At 35.0% G+C, this 16,789-nt stretch overlaps 1 protein-coding gene across 10 annotated transcripts in view; it reads left to right on the top strand.

Moving 5' to 3' along the window:
• The window catches only part of LMBRD2 (LMBR1 domain containing 2), a 46,783-nt gene that overhangs the window by 16,197 nt on the left and 13,797 nt on the right, over positions 1–16,789 (top strand). For 8 of the 10 annotated variants that reach the window (XM_081231517.1, XM_081231516.1, XM_081231520.1 and 5 more), the window contains 8 exons: positions 75–167; positions 6,026–6,100; positions 8,355–8,468; positions 8,834–9,017; positions 12,126–12,307; positions 12,867–13,000; positions 14,625–14,730; positions 15,392–15,489. In XM_081231517.1, the coding sequence (XP_081087643.1) occupies positions 75–167; positions 6,026–6,100; positions 8,355–8,468; positions 8,834–9,017; positions 12,126–12,307; positions 12,867–13,000; positions 14,625–14,730; positions 15,392–15,489 (986 nt within the window). The remainder of the gene's footprint in view (positions 1–74; positions 168–6,025; positions 6,101–8,354; positions 8,469–8,833; positions 9,018–12,125; positions 12,308–12,866; positions 13,001–14,624; positions 14,731–15,391; positions 15,490–16,789) is intronic. The other 2 variants (XM_081231515.1, XM_081231523.1) reach the window with 1 other exon arrangement.

Raw genomic sequence — 16,789 nt, 5'->3', positions numbered from 1 at the left:
GCTTTAGAATAAAAATTTGGTGATGTACAGTTATTAAGGATGTCTCATCCATTCGAGTGACTTCTTATTGGCAGTTCAGCGTCATGAGATATCATCTCCATCTTTTAACCGACAGAGATGCAGGGAGAATATATTCAACAGTGCAGTGTTATGCTTGTTGTCTTGAGGTAACTTTTATTTTTATTTTTTTGGCCGCACCAGGTCTTAGTTGCGACACGCAGGATCTTCCTTGAGGCATGAAGGATCTTTCGTTGCGCTGCGTGGACTCTTCGTTGTGGTGCACGGGCTTCTCTAGTTGTGACGTGCGGGTTTGCTCTCTCTTGTTGTGGTGTGCAGGCTCCAGGGCACATGGACTCTGTAGTTGTGGCACGTGGACTCTGTAATTTGCGGCACGGGGGCTCTAGTTGAGGCACGCGAGCTCAGTAGTTGTGGTGCGCGGGCTTAGTTGCCCCGCGGCGGGTGGGATCTTAGTTCCCTGACCAGGGATCAAACCCATGTCCCCTGTATTGCAAGGCAGATTCTTTAGCACTGGACCACCAAGTAAGTCCCCTGGGTTAACTTTTAATAGTTAAAAGTTACGACTCAAAAGATTCCCAGATTAGATGATAAGTTATATGGTTACCGTGACATAGTAGAAGTGAAAATAGAAATTAAAGGACGCATCTTCCTGGAAGTTTGACCCAAAGTAATCCCACCAAGTCTGGAAACCTCTTTAGAGACCAATATACATGGGAATTTGTGTCCCTAAGTTTTGTTTCCTGTCTGTAATCTTAATAAGGCACTCACTTTACTCACTTGTAAAATTCATACGACTTGAACCAACTTCACAAAGTTGTTGAAAGTATAAATTTCAATAATATACACACAAAAAATACAACAAATTATAAAATTTTGCTGTTTAATAATTTCGTTGTTGGTTTTAAAAAAGGTAGTCACCTCAAATTTTGCTCTTCTGGGGAAATATGCTATTCCAATAATGTTATTCGTCAGCTTAAAACCTTATGTTGAAGGCTTTTGTTCACTTTAGAGTAAAGCAAAATGCTGTAATGTGGCCTACCAAAACATGATTTGGCCCACGTCTAGGTCTCTCTTATCTCTCTGTCTTCCCCATGCTGGTCAGCTTTGGTTCCTCAAACTTAATAATGGTGATGATAATAGCAAACAAGTATGTAGGCAAACAAGTATATAGAGTCACATATTTGCCTATGACTTTCTAAGCACTTTATATATATTAATACATTTAATTCTCAAAACAACCTTATAAGGGAGATTTTTTTAACCTTGTTTTATAAATGAAAATGAGACACACAGAGGGTGAGTTTGCCATGTTCACATGGCTACTGGGTGATAGAGCCACTGTGTGACTCTAGTTCATGTTTTAGCAGGGATTGGCAAACTTTCTGTAAAGGGCCAGATAGTAAATATTTTAGGCTTTCTGTGCCATATGGTCTCTGTCGCAACTACTCCATCACTGTAGCATGAAGGCAACCATAGACAGTATATCAATGAATGAGCAATGGTTGTGTTCAAACAAGAACAGATGGTGGGCCTGATTGGATCTGGTTTGCCGACCCCTGCTCTTAACTGTTACATTCGTTGGCACTCTATTCTGTCTTTGAGTATGCTATTCCCAAACTCTTGGAATGCTCATTTCTTCAGTCTCTTTAGCTAATTCCTATTTCATTTTCAGGTCTCAACACAGTGAGAATTCTTCAGCAGAGGCTTCTGTGTTAGTTTCCTGGGGCTGCCACAGCAAAGTACCATGAACTATGTGGTTTAAACAACAGGAATCTGTTGTTTCAGAGCTCTGGGGGCTGAAAATCCAAGATCAAGGTGTCAGCAGGGTTGGTTCCTTTAGAGGGCTATAGGGAAATTTGTACCATACCTCTCTTCTATCTTCTGGTAGTTAACTGACAGTCTTTGGTGTTCCTTGGCTTGTATTATTGATCGCTGTCTTCATATTCACATTATATTCTCCCTGTGTGCCTGTGTCCAAATTTCCTCTTTTTATGAGGACACCAGACAGATTATGGGCCCACCCCATTCCAGTATGACCTTATCATAATTTAACCAATTATATCTGCAACAACCCTATTCCCAGACAAGATTACATTCTACGGTACTGGGGTTTGACACATCAACATATGATTTTGGGGGGAACAGTTCAACCTGTAACACCTTCTTTGGTCCTCCAGATTCTTAGATACTCAGCAGCCATTTTTAAGTGAATGAATAAATGAACAAAAGAATGAATACTGATTCTTTAATTTGGGTTGAAAATTTTTATGTTGACTTCTCAGCATTTATTTATAAAATGTTAAGAACTGTAGCAGAAGACATTGATTCAAAATATAGGAGTAAATCTCCTATAAATAATACTCTATTACATTTCCTTAGGCATGTGATGGATATTATTACATTTTGCAAAGGAAGTTAATTTATATTTGGTATTTTTTATATTTGATATATTTGAAAATTTGAATTTTGAAAAAATATTTGAAAATTTATATTTGATAATAAAATAATTAAAAGGAGATCATTTAAATTTGATAATGTTCCCCTCAAAAGTTGGTATTAAATTCAGTTGTTTCAGATTTAAGGAATATGGATTTCACCAGTTCATTCAAAATTCCTTGACCAAGTTTAAATTAAATGCAGTTTATTATTTTAGATCTGGATTTTGCTAGGAGGAATCTTCAGTGTCCGAATAAAGATAGATTTTGTTGTTGTTGTTGTTAAATGGGAGTCCTCTACTTAGAAATAGGATGTGGAAAATTAAGGATTGGAATTGATGCCTTCTTTGCTATTTTAGTGTAGGTTTAAGGTGTGAGGGATTTAAACAATTTTAGATAAGAGAAATTTTTCCATGTAATTAAGAAACCACTCTCTTTATTGAATATATCTGACATAAAACATTGTGTAAATTTAAGGTGTACAAAATGTTAGTTTGATCCATTTTTATATGGTAAGAAACCACTCTTAATGGATCATTTGAAAATAGCAGGAAGTCCACATACATAGCAGGAGAACTCTAGCCCTTTTTGGCCCCCTCAAAAAATGCATGATTTAGCAGGTATGAATTTCTTTGTCCATATGTTTAAAGGGAATTTGGGATCCTTCCTGTTTTTCTGAATGTCTGAAAATTTATAAACTTGTGGAGAAATTTTTTTCATCATTTTTTAAATACCTAGTGTCTTCCTGCCATGTTAAGTGCTCTGTGGAACTGGCCATTAGGATACTAATGGTCTAGAGTAGAAAATTGTACAGTCCCTCACAGTATATGATAAATGCACTGTAAATGATACATGCTCTAGTGTAGAGAAGTTTTGCTTAGAGGAAGAGGTGAAATGGAGGAAGGAAATATGACCTGGGCCTTGAAGAATGGGTATAATTTTCATAGCTGACAGCATTCTGGTCGGGTATCAGGAGGTTTTAAAACCAAATTAATTATGCATAAGATAAAAGATAAAGTTTATAAGGTTTGAAAGATAGATAGCCAGATAGCAGGGCCTTGAATGTCGGACTCAAAAGTTCAGTGTATTTTGAAAGCAGTGAGGAATCATTGACACCTTGCATGCAGGAAAGAGACATGATCCTGTATATGGTTTAGGATAATCAATCTGATGGAGGTGTGTAGAATAAAGCATGGACAAGAATACTGATAACTTAGTTTGAGAGAAAACTTTTAAAATCCACTGGTTTTGAATACATCTTTTGAATATATCACATCACCTTTTTTTTTGGGTAGTTACTGATTATATTTTTCATCTATCCATAAAATCTTCCAAATGCAGTTTTATAAAAACCAGTTTAGTGTTTTATGATATATTTTCTATGGAATGAATGTATACATCTGTCTGTTACTTTTCTTTGAAGCATTAATAAAACTTATAAGCCATGGCAAACCATTCAAAAGGAATTTTTGCTAGATGGCCAGAGGTCACCTCTACCTGCTGTCATTTTTCAAGGCAGAGGATTTGGAGAGGGACAGATAGCTACTTATTCCACTGAAAATTGCCTTTTAGTCTGATATATTGATATATTTTGTCTGGTAAAGAATTGATTGGGCACAATAATGACAAAGTTCAAAATTACATTATTTGATATGAAGAAAACAAGCTATTATTTCAAATACTTTCCATACTTTATTAAAATTACGAACCGAGAAGGAAACTTAAATTTATAAGATATAGCAAATATCAATGTTTCAGTACTTGCTTTTGTTTAATATGCTAAAGAATTTAGAGGAAAAATATGATTTTCATATATAATATATAATCAGACTGTATAGTTTGTATTCAAAGTTATGCTAACTAGTCAACAAAACTTTAAGGTAGCTTAGAAATGGAAGAGTGTAATGTAGTGATGCTTCAAGCACCTTTTAAAAACCCAAGTCCTGTCATTCCGTTTTTAGGCCTTACTCATTGACCTCAAAATGAAATGTTATTAAGGCCTTCTGGAATACTTTGCTCTTACTCTACAGCCTGATCAAGCACAGCGCAGACCCTTGCTCTCCTTTCCCGTTAGTCACTGGAGTTTCTTTTCCTGAAACTCCTTGTTCACTTCTGCTTGGAGGCCTTGGTACATGCTGTCCCTCTGTCTGGAATATTCTTGCTCCTCCCTTTGGTCGGCTGACTCCTATCCTCAGTTTAGCTTTTTATCTCTGTTTAAGTAATCAGTTCATCAGAAAGTCTTCCACACTAGATTATACAGCAGTTTTCACACCATTTCTATTTGAATAATGTCTGTTTTCTTCACTAAGCTAAGCTCTTCCGACAGGAGCAGTGTCTGTTGGTACAGATTATTCATGGGGTCTGCATATTTTAAATTTTGATGGATATTGCTAAATTATCTTCCAAATAGGTTATATCACATTTTACTGTGTATAGGGGGGCCCTTTCCCCCTCAATCTTACCACATTACATAAAAGCAGCTTTTTATAATTTTACAAGAAAACTGTCCTCATTTTAAAAAGTTGTAGGGTTTTTTTTAGTAGGATTGAACATCTTTTCAGATATTTATTGGCCAATTGCATTTCTTCTGTATCTTCCCATTTTTCTTTTGATTTTTAAGAGCTCTCCATATATTAAGGATAGTGATTTTTTTTCCATATACGTTATATTTTTTCACAACTTTTTCTATATGCCCTATGGTTTCCCTGCCCCCCAGTTTTACATCTCTTAAGGCCATCCTCTACCCTATAATCAGAATGTTATTTTTAATATCCTGGTTGGTTCACTCTTGCTTCCCAGCCTTTGAACATGCTGTTTCTTCTTCCTAGAACAGTGATTCTACTTAAAAATTTCATTTATATTATAGAATATTGTGATTCTTTTAGAACTACTGATTCTAAAGATTCCCTTCTCTAACCCCTTTATTTCTTTCATATGCATTAAATTGTTGATTTAATTATCTCATCATCACACTGCAGTCTTAGTGAAAGACTTATAACACCATGTCTTCCCACTCCACCCTCCAGTATGGATTGTGGTGACCTTACACCTAGCACAGTGCTGGCACATAGTGAACTCTTAATTTTAAAAATGTGGAATGAATCATTAGTTGTGACTGCTGTAAAGTATTCTCTCATTGGAAAGGAGCAGGTGCTTTGTGACAGTTTTAGCCTGTTCTGCTTCCTCTGGTTTCTCTGCTGTATTTTAGATAATGAGATAATTGAGCTTGAGGAGCAAGATGGAGAAACTCAGTCCTGTTCTTTTAGAATCTCAGTTTGCCTGATCCTTCATGACTTTTTATAATGTTTATTCATCTTTGTGTACCAAGTAAGCAAATGGTAAGGCAGTAAATCTAGAAAGTTATAAAAAGCGTGAGGGTATAGGTATAGCTGTTCTATAATTTTGTGTTTTTCTTAAGAGTTTTTATTCAGAGAATAGAACTTTATTATATGCTGAGTAATTTGGGTTGGAACTAAACTTGTGAGAATATATATAGTACCTAGAACATCCTGATTTGAAACATCTAATCTACAGAAATGGAAATATTTTTATTTCTCTTACTGTTTTCATAGGAAGTTCGTAAGGTGAATGAGAGCATCAAGTATAACCACCCACTGAGAAAATGTGTTGACACAATACTTAAAAAGGTAATTAAATAATATTCTCATCTATTTTCTTTTGAAATGTAAATTTACATACTATATTATAATAAAAGCATCAGAAAAGTATGCAAACAGCCTATGATTGAAGTCATCCAACTCCTTTCCATTTTCATGACAATATTAACCATAAACCCATAGTAATTTGTAGATAGAATTTGTTCTTTTGTTACTATAGGTTTAACATTATTTATTGGCAGTATTTTCCACTGAAATGTGGCTATAGAGGTTATGTTAAATAATGTAAAATGATTGCCATGACACAGTGATGGAGATGGACCTTTATAGGTTGTAAAAGTGTCATTAAATGTGGTCACTAAAAGCATATTTCCTATAAGAAAATAAATTAGGTCCTCAATAATCACATTTAATCAGCTTTGTACATGGTATTTTACAATATATTTCATAAAATGAACGACATTATGAGATATTTAATACAGATATTTAATAAGAAACCATACAATTAAGGTTTTGATGCATTACTATTGAATTAGAGGTATTCATATACTTCCGAAAATGATTATTCCAGAAATGAGTTCCCCAATTGTCTTCTCTGCAACCACAGAGCCACTGAACTATTCCTTTTCTTGTATTTAGTTTACTTTATTTTTAAAGACTTGTATGTAAGACTTTATTTTTTTATTGAGGTAACATTGATTTATAACATTATGTGAGTTTTGTGTGGACAACATTATATTTCTACTTCTAGATACCCTATACCATCCTTATCACCAAAAATGTATTTTCCATCAGTCACCATACATTGGATCCCCTTTACCCATTTCACCCTATCCCCCACTACTACTCTGTTCTCTGTATCTACATGTTTGTTTTTATTTGGTTTGGTTTATTCATTTATTTTCTTTTTGTTTGTTTATCAGCTTTTTATATTCCCCATATGAGTTGAATCCTATGGTATTTGTCTTCATCTGACTTATTTCACTTAGCATAATACCCTCAAGGTCCATCCATGTTGTTACAGATGGCAAGATTTTATCTTTTTTTTAATGGCTGAGTAGTATTCCCCTGTATGTGTGTGTGTGTGTGTGTGTGTGTGTGTGTGTGTGTGTGTGTATCACATCTTCTTTATCCATTCATTCACTGATGGGCACTTAGATTGTTTCTTTATCTTGGCTATTATAAATAACACTGCAGTGAACATGGGGATGCAGATATCCTTTAGGATTAGTATTTTCATATTCTTTGGATAAATTCCCAGAGGCGGGATAGCTAGATCATACAGTAGTCGTAGTCATAATTTTTTGAGGACTCTCCATACTGTTTTCCATAGCGGCTGCACCAATTTACATTCCCACCAATAGTGTATGAGGGTTCTGTGTTCTCCACATCTTCACCGACACTTGTTATTTCTTGTCCTTTTGATAATAGCCATTCTGACAGGTATGAGGTGATAATCTCATTGTGATTTTGATTTGCATTTCTTGAATAATTAGTGATGTTGAACATCTTTTCATGCACTTGTTGGCCACCTGTATGTCTTCTTTGTAAAATATCTATTCGGCTCCTCTGCCCGTTTTTCAGTCAAGTTGTTTGTTCATTGTTGAGTTGTATGAGTTCTTTATATATTTTGGATGTTAACCTCCTATTGGATATATCATTTGTAAATATTTTCTCTCATTTGGTAGGTTGTCTTTTCATTTTATTGATGGTTTCCTATGCTGTGCAGAAGCTTTTTAGTTTGATATAATCACATTTGTCAATTTTTGCTTTTGCTTCCCTTGCCTGAGGAGACATATCTAGAAAGATATTGCTAAGACCAATGTCAGAGAGCATCCTGCCTATATTTTCTTCTGGGATTTTTATGGTTCCAGGTCTTACAGTCAAGTCTTTAATCCATTTTGAGTTGATTTTTATGTATGGTATGCAATAGTGGTCTAGTTTCCCTTTTTTGCATATGGCTGTCCAGTTCTTTTCCTATATTTTAAATCTATTATACTAATTATTAGCTAGTGCTTATTTTGGTTAAGGTGATAGTCATGAGAATCAATTCTCTAATCATTTCTTTTATATTTGCCACCTTTTGAGATCTATTCAGGGAGGTTAACCAACTTGCCCAAGTTCATAGAGGTAATAAATGACTAATAGTGGCATAGACAACTTCAAATCTGGAAGATGTTTGCAAGAAAATTAGATATGCTCAAGAATGAAAGATTTTTAATAAAAATAAAATTTTTATCTTTTTTGCAAATAAAATTTCTAAAAATCTACTCATTCCTTTTAGTGCCCTATAGAGTATCAGGAAAAAATGGGTAGGAACATGGATGATTATGAAGATTTTGATGAAAAACATAATACCTATCCAAGTGAAAAGAGTCTGGTAAAACTACATAAACAGGTAACTTTATATAGCCTTTTTACCTTCTGATGATTTTAGTTAGATTTGTAATTACTGCCCACAAAAAAGGAAGTTTGAGTGAATGTGTATCAGAAATTCCTTTGATCCTGTCCTTATCATTATTCTTGGAAGTGTTTTAACTTCGTTTTTCTCGACATGGTTACTGCTGGCATTTGGGGGCAGGAGAGCTATTCACTAAGCATAAGTGTTATATGTATTATAGAATATTAACATCCTTGACTCCATCCAGTAAATGCCACGAGCCCTTTCCTATTGTTGTGACAACCAAAACATGCTCCTTAGTGGGGAGTTGAATCACTGTTGGATCAGAACACTGACAGGTATACCCCTGCTCTCTTTGTTAGGTGATTTATTCAGTTCAGAGACACCGTCGAACTCAAGTACAATGGCAGATTCTTTTGGAACAAGCATTTTATCTAGAAGATGTAGCAAAAAATGAAACTAGTGCTACTTGTCAGTTTGTTCATACCTTTCAATCGCCGGAGCCAGAAAATAGATTTATTCAATATTTTTATAATCCTACAGTTGGTATGTAATTTGATGTACATTTCAAATTGTAATGCTGATAATTTTTCTAACAGAAAGTGTATATTTTCACCAATGCAAAGTTGAATTATAATTGTGTTATTTGACTTATGCCATATGGTAATACTATGTATTTGATAAACCTCCCCCCCAAAACTATTTTACTTGTCATATAACGTATAAACTATTAGCTTCCACTCTTTCTTCACAGATAACCAAAATTCTGTGCAAAAATATATGCAATACATCAAGCATAGTTTGTATACATAATATATACTTAAAACAATTAGAATTTTAAGCAGTTTTATATCACAAGCGTGGATCTCTTCTTTAGTCTTGACATACTACTAAAATGTTCCCCTAAGATGTCCTCTTTGATTACTTACATTTATTAGTCTATATATAAAACCTACATTCAATAGTCATAATTATTTTATTCTCCTTTATGATTATTTATGACACTTTCTTCAAATGTTATCAAATTTAGTATGAAGAACTTAATGAAAATATCAAAGTGTCACAGTATTAGAACTTCTGTTTACCTTATTTAATCAAATAAACTGTTCACTTGATTTTCTTTTACATGTTTGGTCTTGAGTATGAAAACATAATGGCCATAACAAATGTCTCAATGAAGGTCTTTTTTTTTTAATTAAATAAAGGAATGATGTGATACTTGTTTTCATTCATTCAACAAATATTTGAGCCTATATATGCTATGAATTGTTGGGTGCTTGGTATATATCTGAACAAAAAAGACAAAAATTCCTGCCCTTGCAGAGTGAGAAAAACAGGCAATATATACATAAAGGTATGAACAGGATGCGGAATAGGTAGTTGGCTGTAGATACTGGAGTTCAAGGAAGAAGTCTGCTCTGCAAATATAAATTAGGGTGTCATTAATGTATAGGTGGGCCATGGGTTAGGATAAAGTCAGTGAAGAAGTGATGGGATAGAGAAGAGAGAAAATCTGAGGACCAAGCCTGAGGTACTGCCAATTTAGACATCAGGTTGATGCGGAGGAACCAGCAGAAAAGACTAGAAAAAGAATGGCCGGTGAGATAGGAGGAAAACCAGGACAGTGAAATGTTTTGAGAAAAAGGTTGTATAAAGTACCTTTTCAAATGTTTCAGGTAGGTAGATTACTATGAATATTAAGACTTGACAATGGGATTTCAGAGAAATGAAGTGGGGGGAAGGGTAAAAAAGCCTGATCAAAATTTGAAAGGAGAAAGAGGGAAAGCAGTTAGAGACACAATAGAAAACTCTCAAAATGTTTTCCTTATAAAAGGGAATAAAGAGGGAGTAGCTGAAGGAGGGTGGTAGGGTCAAGGGAATTTATTGCATGTAATTTGCAAATGACACTTTCGAGGAAATATGTTAAGACAGAAGAGAATGGCTGGGACAATGTACATTTACAGGTGAGATGAAATGAGAAATAGTGAATAGTGAGGAGAAAGGCCTTAGTTTAGGAAGTAAAGCACAAATATACTTGAGCAGGTGAGAAAAGATGTAGTGGCGGGCACTTGGGGAGGTTCTGTTCTTCAGCTTCTGTTTCCTCAGTGAAATGCTGAGAGTAATTATAGGGCAAGGGATTTTGGAAATTTGAGGAAAGAAGGTGCAAAATAGTTGCTTAGGGAGAGTACACATGGGAGAAGATTGGTGAATTATAGTATGCTAGCCAAGCAGTGCTCAGGGTCCACTTGAAGCTATTGATTAAGAATTTAAAGTGAGACGAGTCAGAAGAGTTGTGTGTCTTACTCTTGCAATGTGCAGTTCCATGGTTGCAGGCTCAGGGTAGCCAAGGAGTTGAATCTTACCAGAGCGTGGTTTAGCTTAGCAAGTACAGGGAAGCAAGAGAGGCCACAGGAATTGGGATATTGGAGAGTGATTATCCTCAAAGACTATGGAATCTGAGCTGGGTAAAGAAAGTAGTAAGGACATCAGGTTAAGTGGCAAGAAAAAGGTAGTAGAATAAATGGGCTATCGGTCAGGGGAAAGTCAGTCAGTGGAGCTGGAATACTAGATGAAGGTGTTGCTTGGGGACAGGGATCCTATTCTTTAATGAGATTATAAGGGTTGGAGTTATCGGAAATAAAAGATTTAAAGGATGAGTGGTTGAGGCAAGTTGGAGGACAGACTCATTGGAGGAGAGTAGGTCGAGGAAGTGAAAGACCAGGGTATTGAAAGGAGGATCACCTGTGTGGATATTGAAATCACCAGGAGCTATCCTGTGAGTAGGGTTGAAAAGATTTAGAGTGAGCCAGGAGCTCAACTCTTCAATGAATGAAATGAAGTATAACCTTTTCAATTTTGTGAGTTTTCTACCTTTTTTTCTTTAACTTTTTTTTTTTTTTACCTAAAGTCAGACTTAACAAAAAGTTGCCAGAATAATACAAAGAATTCCCATATGCCCTTCACCCAGATTCTTTAAATGTTAACATTTTACCTTATTCATTTGCTTTATCTTTTTCTCTCTGTATACATATTTTTCCTTTATCTTTTCAGAGTTAAATCCAGACATGATAACCTCTTTACCTCTCAATGTTTCAGTGTGTATTTTCTAAGAATAAAGACATTTTTGTACATAACCAAGTACAATGTGATCAAAATAAAGAAATTAGCATTAATACAGTACAGTTATCTATAGACCTTGTTCAGAGTTTGCTAATTGTCTCAATAATATTCTTTGTAAAAAAATCCCAGATCGTGCATTGCATTCAGTTGTCATGTCTCCTTAGTCTCCTTTAATCTGGAGCAATTTCTGTGTCTCTGTTACTATTTTATGACATTGATGTTTTGGAGAGTACAGGTCAGTTTTTTATTGAATGTCCCTGAATTTGAGTTTGATGTTTCCTCATAATCAGAGGCAGGTTCTGCATTTTTGGCAGGAATACCTCAGCAGTGATGTGTTCTTATCAGAGCATGAGGCACATAATATCAGTTTGTCCCATTACTGGTGATCATTTGCTTAGGATGCTGTCTGCCTGGTTCCGCCACTGTTTTTCTCTTTGCAATTACGTGTCTTGTATTGGAGGTATTTTGAAACCCTGTAAATATGCTGTTACTCCTTTATGGTTTTCCTAATCATTTTTTTCTTTTATCTTCCAGAGTGGTACTGGGAATGTCTTTTGCGACCATGGTTTTATAGGGTACTTGCTGTGGTGCTGTCCATCTTCTCCGTGATTGTTGTGTGGTCAGAGTGCACATTCTTTAGCACTACACCTGTCTTATCCCTCTTTGCAGTCTTCATACAGCTGGCCGAAAAAACATACAATTATATTTATATTGAGGTCAGTTTATTTTATATGGGTCATAAATAAATGTCAGCCGTAGTATAATCCTTAACTGTTGTATCTTTTCTCCATATATTTCTTCTAGTAATAATGAAAGCAGTGAAGTTTCCCACAGTGTTATTATTCACACTTCCAAAAATGAGCTTCATCATTTTACCCAGAATATAAAAACTAAGAACTGTATTTGAGGAGAGATGAAAAGATACAAAATAGTGCAAAGTACTTCTATGAGAATGCTTTGATCCTCTTTATGCCAGTGAAGCTACATAACTTATAGTCTTCCTGTGAAGAGTTGCCAAGGGAATGGGAGAACAGGCTCACTTCAGGAGGTAGCTTTGAAACTTATGGATAGGATGTGGGACTGATGAAGATGTAGATTTTTTTTCATAATTTCATTTTATGAAAAAATGAAATTAGGCCGTTAAAAATTTATACTGTTACTGTGTATAAACTTTAGAATGTCAATAAATGTTAGCTGGAATTAAAAGATAATGCTTGTGATAGTATATAAGTATTGAAGTCTATTAGTCTGAAACTGGGTTCTTTGTTTTCTTAGATTGCTTGCTTCCTCTCCATCTTCTTCCTCAGTATCTGTGTTTATTCTACTGTGTTCAGGATTCGTGTATTTAACTATTATTACCTGGCTTCACATCACCAGACTGATGCTTACAGCCTTCTTTTCAGTGGCATGTAAGTAGATTGTGTGTAGAAACAAGGGAAATGTCTCCATTACATGTATTCTTATGGATCTCTCTTTTATTTCTTTTTGTTTATGGGTCTTCACTAACACCTGTATTTCTATGAGCTAATTGATTAGGTTTAAATATTAATTAGGTGCTTGTTGATTGCTAGCTAAATCCTGCTTGAAGTTTAGGGTTAAAATGGGTATGCTAGATTAGGAAGGAAAAGAAAGACATAGTGAGCCTGGATTTACCAATTAGAGGGTCAATAAATAGGTTAGTAATAATAAGAACATTTGAGAGTTTAGAGACTAAGACCTAGAAAGTGTTCTGGGGTTCAGCAGCCTCAAACTGAATTGTGGAGGACCAGGAACACCAAAAGAATAATTCTTGCTGAGAGATTTAGTAGAAGTTTAGAGAGATGGTTCCAGCTTGGGCTAGGTTGCACAATCTACTATTTGTCCGTATTGTTAACTTAGTTATATTAGGTTTTTAGGGCTGGACTTTGGGAACTTCAAGAGGAATCAATATCTGAGGCATCTCTAAGACTTTGGTTTTTTTTTTTTTTTTTTTTTTTTTTGCGGTACGCTGGCCTCTCACTGTTGTGGCCTCTCCCGTTGCGGAGCACAGGCTCCGGACGCGCAGGCTCAGCGGCCATGGCTCACGGGCCCAGCCGCTCCGCAGCATGTGGGATCTTCCCAGACCGGGGCGTGAACCCGTGTCCCCTGCATCGGCAGGCGGACTCTCAATCACTGCGCCACCAGGGAAGCTCAAGACTTTTTTTTTTTTTTTTACCTTTTTTCCCCAAATAATTATAGACTCAAAGGAAGTTGCAAATATAATACAAAGAGTCCTAGTAACCTTCACCCAGCTTCCCCCAGTGGAGACATTTTATACTGTTGTTGTACAAACACAGACACACTACTGTTAACTAGACCACAGACCTTATTAATTTTCAGTATTTTTTGTCCTTTATTCGTGTGTGTGTGTGTGTGTGTGTGTGTGTGTGTAGATTCCCGTAACCACCACCACAATCAAGATACAGAACTATTCTATCACCACAAAAGAACTCCTCATATTACCTCTTTGTATTCACACCCTCTCTTCATTTTTGTCTCCTCCTACTCTCCAACTCTGTAGTTCTGTAAGGTTCTCTTTTTATCTGGTCAAAACTGAGCTCCAACAATTATTTATACCTGTAATTGTCAGAGTTGACATACTTTGATAAAACTTCAGATCTTTTACGTACTGAGTACAATTCACCTTGAGGATGTTACTGTCCTCGTCATGCTATTGAGACAGATTTAGATTACATAGATGGTAGACGTGGAAGAGGCACATACAGAGGCACTCTACAAATTCTTGGGATAAAGCAGTGGCAAACACCACCGAAGGAGATATCCTGAGGCTGGAGTTTTGCCTTGTAGGTGTTGATGTTTTTAAGGAAGATGTGATTAGTAGGATTTTCAGAATGTCTCAAAAGTAAGGGCAGTTTGTATTAAGAATTAAAAATACCAATGGATGAGAATAATAGTTACAATGATCTGAAATGTTCTTAATGTATTTCAACATAATATATAATGTATCTTGCTGCTTTATTTTTTATATATTTTGTTTATTAACGCTTACTGCAGGTTATTTTGCCGTTTGACTCCTCCTTTATGTCTTAATTTCTTGGGTTTGACCCATATGGATTCATCCATCTCTCACCAGAATACACAGCCAACTGCTTATACATCTGTAAGTATTGTCAAAAAAGAGTTCTTTAGATTCATTATCTATATAGGGTGCTATTATTGTGAAATTTCTTTTTACTGTTGGTGGAAAAGTTCTGTTGCATTATTAGGATCTTTTTAGAAATTACTAAAACTTTCTTTTACAGATTGTATATGTAATTACTAATGACTGAATAAAAGTGATATTGCCATCTCTTATTATAAAAAATTATTTTTTGGTTCATATAAGTTCTCCAGCTGAGCAATATCAGTAGACCTGACCTATAATAATATTAACCTTTATGTTTATGGTCTTAATGTATTTGATGATTTTCAGTAGTATTTATAAAATATTAATATTTGGGGGAGAAATATCTTAATAAATAAGCAAATTAAGATATAATAGACATATAACATTATATTAGTTTATGGTGTACACATAATTGGTATATGTATATGTTGTGAAATAATTATCACAATAAGTTTAGTTAACATTCATCACCTCACAGTTACAATTTCTTTCCTCTTGTGATAAGAACTTAAAAATCAGTCTATTTAGTGCTTCATTTCTACTTTTTTGAAAACTCCAAATTAATTGATATAAATGGTTATGGGTGAATTTTCTAATGATGAAAAAGAATGAAAGATATAGAACTGTACTGATTTAATTTTTTCTTGCTCCTCAGATTATGGGTTCCATGAAAGTTTTATCCTTTATTGCAGATGGGTTCTATATATATTATCCTATGTTGGTGGTAATTCTCTGCATTGCTACTTATTTTAGGTAAGAAACTTAACATTGCTTATTTTCCACATACGCTTAGTCTGATCTGGATAACTTTTCTCCTTAAAGCTCTTTTAAATATTCACTGATTGGGTTCTGGTTGTTTGTTTTATTGTGGCTTTGTGGGTGCTAGGCATAGTTTAAAGGGGTCGCTTGAGTGACTGGGTCACGTTCTCCCTCCAAAGATATTTTCAAGAAAAGAGAGAGAGTTATTCTGTTACACATAGTCTACAGAGTGATAGGATTAATTACAGAATGTTAACTTTGAGTCCTGGCCTGTGATACTGGCAGCCAGTGTAGCTTATAAAGCACCCCCATACCCAGCTTCTATCCAGTAACATATATTAGTCTTAGGGCTTTCCCCACAATTATTTTTGGGTTTCTAGATGTTTCAGATCATAGCCAGAAAAAAGGGTCAGGTGAGGGACAGTTGAAGCAGACAGTACATGTAAGGCAGGAAAGTACGTGGGCTGTTCTTTTTATAGGATCAGAAAAAGTGGTAGAACCTTGGCAGAGATCAGACTCAAAAGGAGTTAAAAGACAGGTGTGCTTGGCTTCTAGCCCCTGTCTTCCCTACTTCCACATGTTAGGTGCCCATATCCTGTACTCTGCCTACCCTCTTCAGTGCTTAAGTGCTCCATGACACACCAAAAATGCCACTTAAAAAAAAAAATGTTATTGATAATAAGTTTCATCCAACCACTTTTCATTTAAATCTTTCAGTACCATTATATAGTTATTGTAAATAATGTACATTATTGTACTGATATTCTAATACTAGGATATTGAGTAAACAGACAAGTTTTGTTTGAAATAAATTCTCTATTGAATTTTGTAAAACATATATATTTTACCTTCTCATAAGTAAAGGAGCTAAAGGATTATAATTTAGAATAAAACAGTTAATTTGAACTGATAAAAAAAATCTAATATTTTCAATTTTTTTCCATAAGGTAGAAAAGACAGAGGGTTATACTATGAAAATGATGTATTAAAGGAAGAGACCAATCATCCTTTGGATATCCAAAATTAAATTTTTATTATATGCTTATTCATTTGAACAGTTTATAAACTACAAATGGAACATTAAGAGCTTGTGATGTATAAATCATATCTTCTCATGTTAGTAGTTATGTTGGTAAGATTAGCATCTCATCTTATTAGATTGTTATACTGATTGAGGAATAGATGGGTGGGATAGTGCCTTGTCAACTATAAAAATCTTAAACAAATGTAAGGAATTATGTCTAAAAGGAAAATTGTTGAACTTAAAAATAATTCCTTAAAAGTGTTGTTTTAG

The sequence above is a fragment of the Mesoplodon bidens genome (assembly GCF_964165515.1).
Source record: "Mesoplodon bidens genome assembly, chromosome: 4".
Taxonomy (NCBI): domain Eukaryota; kingdom Metazoa; phylum Chordata; class Mammalia; order Artiodactyla; family Ziphiidae; genus Mesoplodon; species Mesoplodon bidens.
The sequence above is the reverse complement of the archived record's forward strand: the minus strand, read 5'-3'. Positions and strand labels throughout refer to the sequence as shown.